We start from the raw sequence: 13,820 nt of genomic DNA on the forward strand, positions 1-13,820 counted from the left end.
AGACCTACCACATCTACACACCTACACACCTACACACACACACCCCCCACAGCCCAATGAGACGTCTGGACCGGCGCTCGCCCAGCTCGATCCATGTCCAGCTCAAACCATACGCAATCCCTTTGCTGCCCTTGAGCTATGGGGCCAACAAGGGTTCACCTTCTTGCTTCATGCTGATGCGCCATGTACCACTCCTTCTTGCCTTTTGGGCACACCCCTCCTCCTCGGGCCACTGCCACACACGTTTTCGCACTCGCCACTCCTTCGCTTCCGGTTCCCCAGTGTCCTCTCAAGACCATGCCGCGCTGCCTCTCTCATCTCATGCCATGGCCTCTCCCGCTCTGCTAGTGCGCACCGTCCGCACCATCTACGATGCGACTCGCCCCGCTCTCCGTATCAACAAGGACACCAAGGTCATCTGCCAGGGCTTCACTGGCAAGCAGGTGCGCTGCCGCATCGCTTCACCGGCACACGGCTACACGTGCGAGCTGCAGCTCGGGTTCATGGCCACACATCCCGGCCCAACGCGAGGCTCAGCTCTGTTACCTGGTCACGTTTTGAAGATTCCAGTGCTGTAAGCCTTTCATCACTCACCATTCAACATGCGCTTGCGTGTTCTTGACGCACACGCAGGGTACCTTCCACAGCGAAGCTGCCATTGCTTACGGCACTCAGATGGTCGGTGGTGTCTCTCCCGGCAAGGGCGGACGTGAGCACCTTGATCTGCCTGTCTTCAACAGCGTGAAGGAGGTTCGTTTCCCCCTCCTGGTTGACACCCCAGCCCAACTCTTGTGCGTGGCTGCACCCGCCCCCCGCTTGCTAAATACCCTTTGCCATCGTATTCCCTTCTGCCACAGGCCAAGGACGCCACCAATGCTGATGCCACTGTCATCTATGTTCCTCCTCCTTTTGCTGCTGCCGCCATCTTCGAGGCCATGGAGGCGGAAATTCCTCTTGCCGTTTGCATCACCGAGGGCATTCCTCAAGCTGTGCGTTACTCACGACGCGCGCTTTCTGAAAGCATCGTCTCTTTGCTACCGTGGGTGCTGATCTTTCGCACCATCTTCTCGCATGGCTTTTCTAGGACATGGTTCGCGTCAAGCACGCACTGGTCCGCCAAGACAAGACTCGCCTTATTGGCCCCAACTGCCCCGGCATCATCAAGCCCGGCGAGTGCAAGATTGGCATCATGCCCGGCCACATTCACGTGCCCGGCAACATTGGCATTGTCTCCCGCTCGGGAACCCTCACTTATGAGGCTGTTGGCCAGACTTCCGCCGTCGGCTTGGGCCAGTCCCTCTGCGTTGGCATTGGTGGTGATCCCTTCAACGGCACCAACTTTATTGATTGCCTCGAGGTCTTCCTCAACGACCCTGAGACCAAGGGTGAGTCCGGGTGCCCTATCCCGACCTACCCTCAACTTATGGGGGCCTGACAAACCAGTCATTTAGCCACGTGTCAACATCTGGCTTCTCTCTCGATTGGACTTGCATGTTAAGAGCAGGTCAACTCACTCATGTGGCTGCTTCGGTATGCGCGCAGGTATCATCATGATTGGCGAGATTGGTGGCTCTGCTGAAGAGGAGGCCGCCGAGTACCTCAAGCAGCACAACACTGTACGTGTCTGCTCTGGCCTGCATTCAACTGCTGATTCGCGCGACCCAGTTATGGTAGCCTTTTTGTCCTTGAGCTCTTCACACCTGACTCGCGCGCACACACGTGCTTACCTGCCTCTTCTTGTAGGGTCCCAACCGCAAGCCCGTCGTTTCCTTCATTGCTGGTCTGACCGCGCCCCCAGGCCGCCGCATGGGCCATGCTGGTGCCATTATTTCCGGTGGCAAGGGCGGTGCTGGCGCCAAGATTGCTGCGCTCGAGGATGCCGGCGTCATCGTCTCCAAGTCTCCCGCGCAGATGGGCGTGCTCATGAAGCAGGAGATGGAGAAGGCCGGCCTTGCTTAAAGACCGTGAACACCCACTGTCATTTTGTTTTGTAGCGCGTGGCTGCCCAAGCAATGCAGTGCCACGTTCCGGTTGTCATGTACGCATGTAAATCGGATTCCGTTGCTTAGCCGTAAATTGTCTTGTTGCTTTTTCATCCTTCTTCTCCCCTTCTCTCTCTCTCTTTTTTTTTTTTTGGCGATGAGGACTTGGAAAGGACCAGCACTTTTCGAAATTTTCTTCCTTTCCTCCGAGTGTCTCAATTGACCTAATTCTTGGCGTGCGACACCTTGGTTGATGACACGCTCAAAGGTTACTGGCGCTAATGCCAGAGCAACATTTGCCAAAAATGCAAAAAGAGACCACTGGGCATCGCCTTGGCTCAGTGAAGAGAAAGATCACTCTGGCGCTTGAGGCGTTGTTTGTCTTTTTTGTCTTTTTTCTTTGTGTTTGTTTGGCGAAAGATTGTCGATTATTGTCTCTGGAGCTGCTTCAGTAAATCCAGCTCGGCTAAGCTCCCGGTAGCGTGTCTTTGCTGAGAATCTTGAAAGCCAGGATGGCAATCGCCATAACAAGCACTGGAGAAAGAACGTTGCACAAGAGGCGGGGTGAGGGCGGGGGGTAAAGACAGAAGCTTGACGTGAGGCAGGCCCAACATGTCACCGGTCATCACGATCAAGGGTCGCACGTCAGTGCAATCATGGTCATGAATAAGGTCCACGCACCGGAAATAAGAACGTTGAAACCCATGTCATTGGGAGGGGGTGGCGTGATCAGCTGCTGAACCGGATCTGCTGCGGCACTGGTAGCTCCTGTGGCGTGTGCGTGCTCTCGTGCTTGTGTATGTGCTGAGGCTGGAGGTATGGCCGCGGCGGTTGCGCTCGCAGGATTCTCTGTTGAGGCAGGTGTAGGCATGGGGCTCGGAGATGCAGCCGCAGCGGCTGCAGAAGCCGTCGAATTCTCACTGGGCGCTGCAGCCGCAGCTGGTGTGGGATCAACCTCTGTAGAGGACGATGCTGGGGCAGGGACAGGGGCAGGAGCAGGGTTGTGGGCTGCAAAAAGTGCCGACCAACACAGTAAAGCAAGGTGTGAGGCAGTGGTCACTTGATGGTCCTAAGACCATTGGTCTTAGCCAATCAGACACATAACGCAGAGTTGGCAACACACCGGCCAGGAGTTCCTGGACCAGGTTGGCCTGGCTGTTATCATCCGATGTGCCGGGGCCAGGCGGCTCCGACTGCAGCAAAGAGGCACAGGTGCAACCACACTCATCACAGTGCCAGCTTTGGGATCTATGACGTGGATACCACCCAGCAGCCCTGCTCGATGAGCGAGGGAGGGCAGCAGCAGGACTACAAAGATGCAGGGTAGGTAAACATCCCGCCCGTTAGTCAAAGACGCACTTTTTAGCCAAACGTTGGCATTCCTGTGGCGCACAGTCCAGTGCCCCAACAGCTCCTTGGCCCTTGGTAGGCATAAAGCTGATGAGGGCTAGCAGCACCGTCCGAACTTAACCGCGGGGCATTTGGATGAGGATGAGGTCTGCGGTTGATGCCACTAGCTGCAGCGAGGCACCTCAATAACACGTACTGGACCAGCTTGGCTGCCAAGTTTCCGGATGGTAGTCTGACATGGACAAACAAATCTTCTTGTGCGTTTCAAAGCGCCCATTTGGCTGTTGTTGTTGTAGTTGTTGTCGTGTCAATAAGAGAAGTCAGGGTGCGCGCGTGGATCGGTCAGCGCCCTGCAGCATTGATGGGATCACTTACTGTCAGAAGGATGATGCTGGGCGGCTTGAGAGGATATTCTGCGGGCAGAAGAATACGTCCATGGTAGACGCCACCCTCGTATGGACTGTCCGCAGGGCCACGGATGGTGAAGTGCCACTCAAACATGTCACTCTAATACCGCGCAACCAAACAAGATTACCGTCACCGTGCGCGGTGACGAACAGCGCATTTGCGGAATGCTGGTTGGCCAGTGCTACAAGCTACTGGCCCATGCAGCCAGTCCACAAGGTGCAAAGCGCTCAGGTGAGCCAGGCTTCAGAACCTACCTCCAATGGGGCGGCAAAGTATTCGTAGGTGGGCTGGGCCAGCTCCTTGGCCTCCTTCATGATGCGCTTCACGGCTGGCAGGCAGGCAAAGCGTCCAAGTGAGTCAAGTCCTGAATCTCCGACCACCACTTGACAAAGTCATGGCAGCGTCACCCCCTTGGGAAAGCATACCAGGAGATCGAACACTCATCTTGCTGATTGATACTGCTGCTCCCAACTCCGCTCGTCTTGCTTGACTGTGAATCCAAAAAAGCTCCAACAGGAGAATGAGAGAGAGAGAGAGAGAGAGAGAGAGAGAGAGAGAGAGAGAGAGAAAAACGCACAAACAACAACAACAACAAACATCGTGACACCACAAACTTCCAAAAGTCTGACAAAGGGTTGCTGTTGTTGTACCACTTGGTAACACACGTTGATTCATTTTTTTTTTTTGAACTGGTCAGCACCACGTCAGTTTGACTGAACAGCACGAAACCACTGAGCTCTCTCTCGCGGCTTGTGAGAAGCGGCCGAGACGCCGGGCGTTCGCGCCACGATCTCCTGTGTGCCCTTTTGAAAAGAGTACGTGTTACCGTTTTCCAAAACCCTTGGATTGTGTTTGTTGTTGTAAAATGCCAGATATGCTATGGGTGCGGCTTTTTTTTCATTGACCACGGTCAGCACCCCAATGAGTCTGGCAAGAACGAGTCGCCTGCGTGAGCTCTACTTGTGGTCTGGATCCTCCCCATTCCATCCGCTTCGTCTCACTTGGGCCACATGACCTTTATTTTGCTTTAACGACCAATTATAGCTCCAGTGCGATGCGGCCAACACAGGTCAGGACCATGCAACCATGCTCTTGAGCCGTTTCTTCTCGTGGTCAAAGTGCTTTGTTCAACTCTGATCTTGTGATTTTCGCATTGGCAGGTTCACCTCGAGGCCGGCACCGAGCTTCGCCTTGAAGTGGCTGAAGACGATGTTCTCCGTGTCAAGGTTGGTTACTTATGACGATACAGAGGCATTCTATTTCTGCCCTTCCCGCAAGTACGCCGGGAAGCGCCCAAAGTCAAGCACCTTCATCCACAAACGAGCAAGACGGCACAACAAAGCCTTTCAATCGTCTGTCTTTTTTTTCTTTCCAAACTAGAGCAACAACCCTTGCTGATTGATAATTTTCTTTCTTTCTTTCTCTCCCTCTTTGAAATGATTGTGATTGAATTTCCGTGTGGGGCAGCGCCCCTGTTTCTTATGACCATGTTTATGTCTTTACTGCCACGTTTTGTTGGCCCTCGATCCTCCCCCTCTTTTTTTTTTGTACTTGCAATAGCTGCTGAGCGGCCTTGCTGAAGTGTTCGGCTCTGAGTTAGCCCCCAAGCAGGAGTATGTTTTTAGCAACGCCCAACTTGCTATTTTTTCTTGGCATGGTGCCAATCTGGAATTGACAAGTGACCACGCCTCCCAATATCAATCCACGTACGATACGGCGCACCGATCATCTGGCTTCTTCGCGCACGCTCCACTGTCTGGTCTTTTTTCCAGTCTGCCTTTCTTTTTGCATCCGCTGTGTGTGCGTGTGTGAGTGAGTTGGAGTGAAGAGTGTTTGTGGGTGTGCAGAGCAACACTCGCTTGCATACTTTATATCTACTCGCAAACCCGCAAACACCAAGTTCTCGAAATGAATGGACGACTCTTTCCACTTATGACTCACCTCTGAATATTCACCTGCCTGAACTGGCCCGATAATTCTCGGCTTCGCCCATCTTAGGGATACACCCATGCGCTACTACCTCAACACTCACATGGCTCTGGAGCAGCGTCGTATGCAGAATCAACAGTCAGGCCACCCAGGACCTCGGGTACGTTGTGCCCTAGCTCGCTAGCATGTACATCTATGCCTCAGTTCACGACAACGGCACCCCTTTGGCTTTGTCCGCCTTAGGTCTTGGTTACTGGTCCCTCTGGGTCGGGGCGCACCTCTCTGTGTCGAATTTTGCTCAATTATGCCGTGCGAATCGAGCGAACCCCGCTTTTCGTCGACCTGAACCCGCGCGAAGGCAATTTAGCAGTTCCCGGCACGTTGGGTGCAGCCGTCATTGAGGAAATGCTGCCCCCGGAGCTGCCCTTTGTCTTGGCCAATCCCCACGTAGGTTCTTCGACCTTCCGCTTTCCCTGCTCTTTTTTTCTGCCCCTACTCCCTCTTCTTTTTTATTGACCTGCTTTGCCGCCTTTCATCGCCTGTTTTCACACCGTACACAGGTCCTCCATTTCGGCCACGCCGGGCCCGAAGATGACCGCTATGTGTATGATCATCAAGTCGCATCTTTGGCCCGAATTGTGTCCAGCAAAATGGAGAGCGTGCGTTTGTGGTAGAACTTGTCTCCCTCCTTCCCTTCTGACCTTTCAACAGACCGTGACGTGTCCTCGAGACTTTTGTTGTCCACTGAGGCTGACCTTATTATGCCAATGCCATGCCGGCCCGTGCCTTGCGTTGCATACAGGACCCACTGGTGCAGGCATCAGGAATGTTTATCAACTGCCCAGCCTTGGCAGGCGCCGATGTCTTGGCTACCCGGGCAGCGTTTGGCTGTACGTTGCTTGCAAGAGTCCCATGTCATCGCTGCCCCAGCCACACGGCTGTTTGGCGATAGCCTGTTTCTTTTCACCTTTTTGCCTCGGTGCTGGGGTGCCTGGGGGGGCATCCTTTGACTGCAGGTGATGTAGTGATCGTCTTGGACAACGAGCGCTTGGTTAATGAGCTGAATGCTTTGGTCCGACAGTCACAATCCCCGGTTGAGATTATTGGTTTGCCAAAGTCTGGTGGGGTACGTTGTCCCGTCTTGATAGCCTTCTTCTTCTTCTTCTTCATTTTGGACATGTGGTCTTAGGTCGTTGTTCGCGATGAAAGCATGTCCAAAGGACAAGATCATGCCGCGTTTTACAAGTACTTTTATGGCAACCCAAAGAGCGAGACATACAATTTGAGCCCCTTTTCCTTCGATGTCAAACTCGGCAAAGTCCAAGTTTTTCGTCTTGGAGGTAAATGCATTTCTTTTTTTCCAGCTGTCCCATCTGCGACGACACCCAAAGTTTAGCTTGCCAGCTCTGCTTCCTTTCTCTCTCACCCGTGTCTCACACTTCCTTTCTTTGCGGCGCAAGCAGGCCTTCAGCTCCCTGCATCCTTGTTACCGGTGGATGCGGATGTGAACGAGTATCGCCTCCGGGTTTCAGAAGCTCCCGCTTCGGCAGGTGCGTGACGCATGAATACGTTCAGGCAGGCGTCACAGGGGCATCTGCACCACATCAGGAAATCCGCTCTTTGATATTCCCACGTCGGCTTGATCTTAGGTTGGAAGCACCGCATTTGCTCCGTCGTCGAAGAAGCGGTACGCCTCGTTAGCTCAGCTGCAACAGCCGCCGAGTTTGAGTTGCCTCATCCGACCTCGTGTGCGACACTCCCTCAACGTGTCTTTTACACTTGCAAATGGGGATTGTTGGCTTTGTGATCATAGGATATCGGTAGTAGTGTGTTGGGATGTGTCTGCATCTTGCACTACGACGAGGAGCGACAAGTCATCAAAGTCCTAAGCCCAGCCGCTTTCCCTCTCCCTGCTACTAAATTACTGCTCAGCAGTCTGTCCTTCCAAGAAGGTTAATAGCAAAGAGAGCATGGGTGCAACCTGCTGTTGTTGAGTGTTTGTTTCTGTGTTGTTGTTTTTCTTCATTTCACATGTCAATCACACAACGCTATTCAACCAGACTACCAGATGTTGGACCTAGCATTTGTGTGACAATTCGAGACAGCTCAAGTTTTCACACTTCACGGCGTGTTTATGAGCCCAAATAAAGTGTATGGCATATCACGCTTTGAAACAGTACAACACGTTTTCGTAGCGTGTTGGAAAATCAGCCGCTTGCCGATCAGTCACCCTAAGAGAATAGGAAAAGCAACAGCTTCTCACCCTACTACGACGTTCACGTCTTTTGTTCCGTCGCCTTCGTTTCCTTTCTGCCTTGGTATGAAGGAACGTTGCTGCTCTCTCTCTGTCTCTCTCTGTGTCTCGCCTCTCTCTGTCTCTCTCTGTCTCTGTCTCTGTCTCTCTCTGTCTCTCTCTCTCTACACACCCAGCAACCAACTGAACTTGGTAGGCTTACAAGGTCATGCGCGTCGAGCGGGTAAGGTTCAACAAAACAAGAACGCAAGAACGTCAATTCCTTTGGCTTCGCTTCGGTATAGCGCCAAGCCCGCCTTTCGCCTTTCGCCTCTCTGCCTCTCTGCCTCTCCCCCGTGCGCGCCTGGGTGCCTGAAGCGCCCATCGTAGCTTGAATGAATTGGACTGCCCGCAATGATTGTCTTTCGCCTCCAAAGTCGTGCAGCTGATCCACCGCGAACAACTTGGTGTCTTGGCAGGTCCTTTCTTTGGCTTGTTGTCTCGCCGGCTCTCGAGCCGCCAGTACTCTGACCGTTTGACATCGGGCGGCGAGTCGAAGTGAGTGAGCTCATCGTCGCTGTTGAGATGCCTTTGGTGCCGTCTATTCAGAGCTGTACAGCATTCGATTTTTGCAGCGATTCACGACCGAATATCGGCACCCTACGAATCGGGGTGTGTCCTGGGCCGAGTCACCTCATCTCTGTACAACCTCATCCCAAATTAGACAAGCCGCCGGACCAGGGGCGGGACAAGGTCTTTCCACTGCCTGGGCTGGGGTCCCCCCACGCCAGGACCACGGTCAAGGCACTTTGATACCCAAACAAGACTGTCTCTTAGGCAAAGCCTGCAATCTAGCTTCTCTGCCCATCCTTTTTTTTTTTGACCGAGGCGCTTGACCAAGAGCCTCGCCTTACGATTCATCATGCGCTGGTACTTGTTGCTTCAAGCCACGCTGGTGTTGGCTTGCTTGGGTATGTACATCATCGTAGTCGAAGAATGTGCTTGGCGCACATCTGCGCCGACAACCTCACTTTGAGTCGCTATCTGTAGGCTGGACTAGCGCAACTACCCTGCAGCTTTCAGCCACCAACACGGCTCTAGTTGTTGGTGATGAGACCATTCTGACTGTGACCGCTATTAATAATGGTCAACGCGATACATCAATCAGCGGGCATGTTTATCTTTCTGACCACGGGGCTGCCTTGTTGCCCCAGGCCAAGCTGAGCCTTCTTGCGGGCCGAGGCTCTGTCGTGCTTTCAACTATTACAGCCGTGAACGCGACCATCGAGCTTGTGAACGCAAGCTTTGTAAGCAGCATTCCTGAACCAGTCATTGCCATCACTTGGTCACCAGATAATGTCGTCCGCGTTGTCGTTGATGGCATGCCCGAGCAAATTAGTGCTGGTACCACACTCTCGTTTGGTGCCACAATGTTTGATCGATTTGGCAATCTGGCCACCCTTTCCAAAGTCTCTGTGACACTAGTTTTGTCAGGATCTCTAGCATCAGCGCAAACAGACGAAGTGACTTCTGCAGCATGGTCTTTCACCACTACTCCCACGCTCGCACAGCCGCTCGTCTACACAGTGCAGGCCGTATCAGAGACCAATGCTTCCCTTGAATTGGTCAATGCATCTGGAACTATTATTGTGACACCAGGTACTTGTTGCAGCAGTCTGATCCTTGTCTCAAAACCAAGATATAGGTCTCATTGTAGACCCACAACGCCATGATGCTTTGCACTCGCAATCACCCTTGAGCTGAACACACTAAAAACAACACGTTGCTCACTTTTATATTCTACTTGTTCCAATAGATGCCACCGCTCGCCTCGCCGTGACCGCGCCCACTTATGATGCTGTCAAGACTCGAACCTCGAACAACATTGTCGTCGGCGACTCAGTTGCATTGAGCCTGACAGCGTTCGATGCCTATGACAATGTCAATACCAACGAGAACCGATCCTTGGCCCTTTCCGCCAACACCTCATTTTCTATTCTAGGCGCTACAGCCATGGTCAATGGCCGACTCAATACTTCCATGGCGTTAAATCAAGCGGGCAACGTTGGCGTATCAATCACCTTAGACGCCATAACAGTTGCACTCACCTTTACCGTGTACAGCGACCTTAACTTCGTCATGTCTGCCAGCGCCTCAGCCGTTGTTGGTCAAAGCACCGAGGTGGCCGTTCGCGTCAGGAACCGGGCTGGTGCCTTTGTCACCTCGGTGGATGCTTCCCTCGTCTTGGCATTCTCCGGTGATGCTACTGGTACTACAACCGTGAGTATTCTCTCTGGGGTGGGCTCGACCTATGTGCGAGATTATCGTGCGGAGATTGTAAACGTGACCATCGTGAGCAACTCCCGTCCAGACATCAGCTCTGCTGCCTCGTTGCAGCTGGCGTTTGTTGCAGGTACGGCCCGCCTTTGCTTCTTCTTCTTCTTCTTCTTCTTTTTTTTTTTTTTTTTTTTTCTGAACAGCCGAAACAGGACCTCTTTGGCAAAGAGGAACGGGGAAAGCTCTTGTCTTGCTTTGAACAGAGGCTCACATCGCACTTGTGATTTTTTCCCACTTTCTGTTCCACACAGATGTATTGCAGACAGTGACTTTGGCTAGTAACGTGACTTCGGTCAAGGCAGGACAAGTGGTTGAGGTCCGGGTCACAACAGCTGATCAATACGGCAACCCCATCAACGACGCAACTGCCATCCCGCTGGACATAACAGCGCCAGACACAAGTTCTTCGTCCGTCACCATCAACGCTACTCTTGGAGAGGGCGTCTACGCATACAAGCCAACTTTGGCAGGAGACCATGTACTGGAGATTCCCACGTTTGGCAGCGGCCTGACTCTTCCCAACGCTGTGTCTATTGTCACAGTCGCAAGTATGTATGCGTAGACGTTTCTCTGCGGTCGTTCATGGTTGTATGCCGAATCTCGCCCACTCCTCATCAACTTTGGTTCCTTGCTGAGGGCAGACGAGGCATTTAGCATTGCTCTTGTGGCCACGACAACGCTCGACATCACAGCGGGTGGAACAGTGCGCTTTTCCGGCATGTTCAAAGACATGTTTGGTAATACAGCCAACGTGACCGGACCGGTGCCGGCTCGCATCATCTCTGATTCGACTCGTCAACAAGCTGTTACACTTGCTGTGGTCAATGGGTCCATTAACGATGAGGCCATCATCGTCAATGTGGCGGGAACGTGCAATTTGGTACTGGACATGGATGTGCTCCAAGATATCGCAGGCCCAATCAATGTTGCTCCTGGTGAGGCTCCTCGTTGTCTGTACTAGAAACCAAGCTCTTGCTCTCTCGTTCGCAAAGCCTCTGATGTCATATTTTCTTTTCAACTGTCCATTTCTACGATTGAGAGCGCTCACGTTCTACCACGCGCACGCTTTCTTTCTTGCCTTCAGGTGTTGCCACCAATGCGACCATGGAAATTGTCACATCCGGACGTGTGAGCGATAACACGACGGTCGTCATGACCTCGCGCGACGCGCTAGGGAACCCTACCAACTGGACAGGCACAATGAGCCTTGCCATCACAGGACCCTTCAATTTCTCTGCAATCCTTGCATTTGTAGGCCAGTCCATCCAACATGAGTCGTTCGCTATCCGGGCTTCAGGCAGCTATAGCGTGCTGGTTACCTCAATTCTCAACGCGCAAATCAATGAAGTATTTCTTTTGAGCCCGGCTGCAGCAACCACGTGGCAAGGCAGAGTGGTTGGAGAGGCGTCTGTTGACGACGAAGTCATTTTGCGTGTCACTCTTGTTGACAACTTTGGCAACCAAGCGACAAACACTTCCGGTGCCAACGTGCAGGCGGCTGTTCAGCGCGAAGAAGGCTTCACAACCGCGACCTTTTCAAGTACTTTGGCCAACGGGACAGCTGATATTTTGCTGCCGCTGGTGGAAGCTGGCAACTACAACGTTACGCTCAGCGGTGCTCCCTACAGTGATTCTACGGTTCAAGTGTCTGTACTTCCAGGTTTGTGGCGTTTTTCTATATTTTGCGCGCTGATGCTTTCAAACAATTAGTTTGCCCCATAAAAGTAGCGTTGGGTTTGTTTGCTCTGTTATCACCTTCTTTGCACTTTGTTCTCACGTAATGTATTTGTTATGTCTTCCAAAGGCGCTGCGGTGCGTTACTCATTGCTTGAGACCGCAGCAACCACGGTCAATGGGACCATGGTGTTGATTATCCAGGCTCGTGATCAATATGGCTTTCGGTCAAACCATCGGGGTTGGGTCCAAGTCGTGCTCACACCAACCAAAGGCAATGTATCATCTGCCAACGTGACCATCGTCGATGGAACTGGTCGTCTCAATGTTACAAGCAACGTGGCCATGACTTACACCGCCACCATCGCGTCGGCGGACCTTGCCATTTTTGACGGCTCACAACGCCTCTCATTCGTCTACCCCTCAAGTCAGTCAGCTCTCCGAAGCACCGCGAGCCACCCACGCGATGGGTTGGGGGAACAATGGCGCCCACACAAAAGTCCCTCTTCTAACCCTTTTCCACCCTTTTAAACATCTCATGGTACTTTTGCTTTTCTTAGGCGTCGGAAATGATGGCAACGGCAACACCATTGCAATCAATTTTACGGCCACGGATCTGGAAGCACTTCGCAGCCAAAGCTTGGCTGGAAAGTTTCCCAACACTTCACAGTTGGTTGTCACTGAAGATCTCATTCAAGACATGGCGGGCAACCCCGTGTGGCCCAGCGTTCAGGAGCCAGTGACGCACAACGTTGATTTGATTGCACCAAAGCTGATTGCTAGTCTCCTCAACATGGACAGTGGCAGGCTTCGCCTTGAATTTTCTGAACCTGTACGCCTTGAGACTTTGAATCCTCAGCAAATCATCGTGAGCTCAGCAGCCAGCGGATCGGCATTGCAACATCGGCTTCAGGGGGGTTCTGTATCACCCGCCTCTGGCGTTGCTGCTCTTGTCACCATTAACCTGACCAAAAGCGACTTTACTACCCTTCAAGCAACCTCAGGACTTGCTGATGATCGGTCCACATCCTTTATTCACTTTACAGCCAGTGATCTGCTCGACGTGCGCCAAAATCCTCTGGCCGCAAGCAGCACCAACATTTCTCAAGCAATCAATGCCGAGTTTCAGCAGGATACAACAGCCCCCGTGTTGCTCAATGCCACGCTGCAGTTGTCTACGGCAACTTTGGTTTTGGAATTCAACGAGGCCGTGTCTTTCAGCAGCTTTCACCCTGCTCTGATGCGAGTTGGCAATTCGTATGCTTCGGCTGCTTCTTTGGCAAATGCCATCGTCAGTGTCAACGGCACAGTTGCTACCTTGCTGCTTGCCAATGCAAGTCAGATCAAGCTTCAGCAAGATGACACTTCCTGCCGTGGCTCTCTACCTTGCAACTTCTTCTTTGAGCACACATATGAGCGCACGCAAATAGTTATTGCGGCAGTCACAGATGCGTACGGTAATGCAGCCGTCGAGCACCCTGCGTCCGACCCGCTGCCTATTTTTCTTTTGGGTTCTGACACCCGACTACCTCAGGTGCAGTCAGCCTTGCTGAATTTGACAACTGATGTCCTCGAGCTTTCCCTCAATCGCTATGTGAACGTATCCACCGTTCAAGCGGCTCAAGTGAACATCACGTCAGGCACTTTGCGTATTGTCCTGGCCAATGCCCAAGCTGTTTTGACGACGGCCACGACAGTCTCGCTCATTTTGAGCGATTCAGCAGCCATTGCCCTTCGAGCTAGTGCAGTTTGCCGCGATACGTCTTGCTCTTTGATGTTGGGAGCCTCCTGGGTTTTGGATGTGTACGGCAACGCTGCTTTGAATCAGAACGTGTCCCTGGATGTTTTCCGTGATTTGAAGCAGCCAACGGTGGAATCGGCTAATCTTGATCTGAACGCCGGTCACT

At 52.6% G+C, this 13,820-nt stretch overlaps 3 protein-coding genes across 3 annotated transcripts; 2 read left to right on the forward strand and 1 right to left on the reverse strand.

The window, feature by feature from the left end:
* Positions 1-326: 326 nt before the first annotated feature.
* Positions 327-1,959, forward strand: MONBRDRAFT_16401 (uncharacterized protein; the record flags this gene model as incomplete). Its single annotated transcript, XM_001744866.1, has 6 exons — positions 327-443; positions 634-750; positions 858-989; positions 1,085-1,385; positions 1,543-1,622; positions 1,759-1,959. The coding sequence occupies 6 exons, from the start codon at positions 327-329 to the stop codon at positions 1,957-1,959; spliced, it is 948 nt and encodes a 315-aa protein (XP_001744918.1).
* Positions 1,960-3,325: 1,366 nt separating this feature from the next.
* Positions 3,326-3,833, reverse strand: MONBRDRAFT_16333 (uncharacterized protein; the record flags this gene model as incomplete). The annotated part of the gene is made up of 3 exons (XM_001745043.1): positions 3,326-3,447; positions 3,529-3,613; positions 3,708-3,833. 3 exons carry the CDS (start codon positions 3,831-3,833, stop codon positions 3,326-3,328), a joined length of 333 nt encoding a protein of 110 aa, XP_001745095.1.
* Positions 3,834-5,748: 1,915 nt separating this feature from the next.
* On the forward strand, positions 5,749-8,297 carry MONBRDRAFT_32061 (uncharacterized protein; the record flags this gene model as incomplete). The annotated part of the gene is made up of 11 exons (XM_001744867.1): positions 5,749-5,829; positions 5,913-6,116; positions 6,230-6,328; positions 6,472-6,559; positions 6,686-6,795; positions 6,859-7,009; positions 7,133-7,219; positions 7,319-7,356; positions 7,483-7,551; positions 8,120-8,146; positions 8,208-8,297. The coding sequence occupies 11 exons, from the start codon at positions 5,749-5,751 to the stop codon at positions 8,295-8,297; spliced, it is 1,044 nt and encodes a 347-aa protein (XP_001744919.1).
* Between the last annotated feature and the right edge of the window lie 5,523 nt (positions 8,298-13,820).

The sequence above is a fragment of the Monosiga brevicollis genome, genomic scaffold, assembly GCF_000002865.3.
Source record: "Monosiga brevicollis MX1 MONBRscaffold_7 genomic scaffold, whole genome shotgun sequence".
NCBI classification, from domain to species: Eukaryota; class Choanoflagellata; order Craspedida; family Salpingoecidae; genus Monosiga; species Monosiga brevicollis.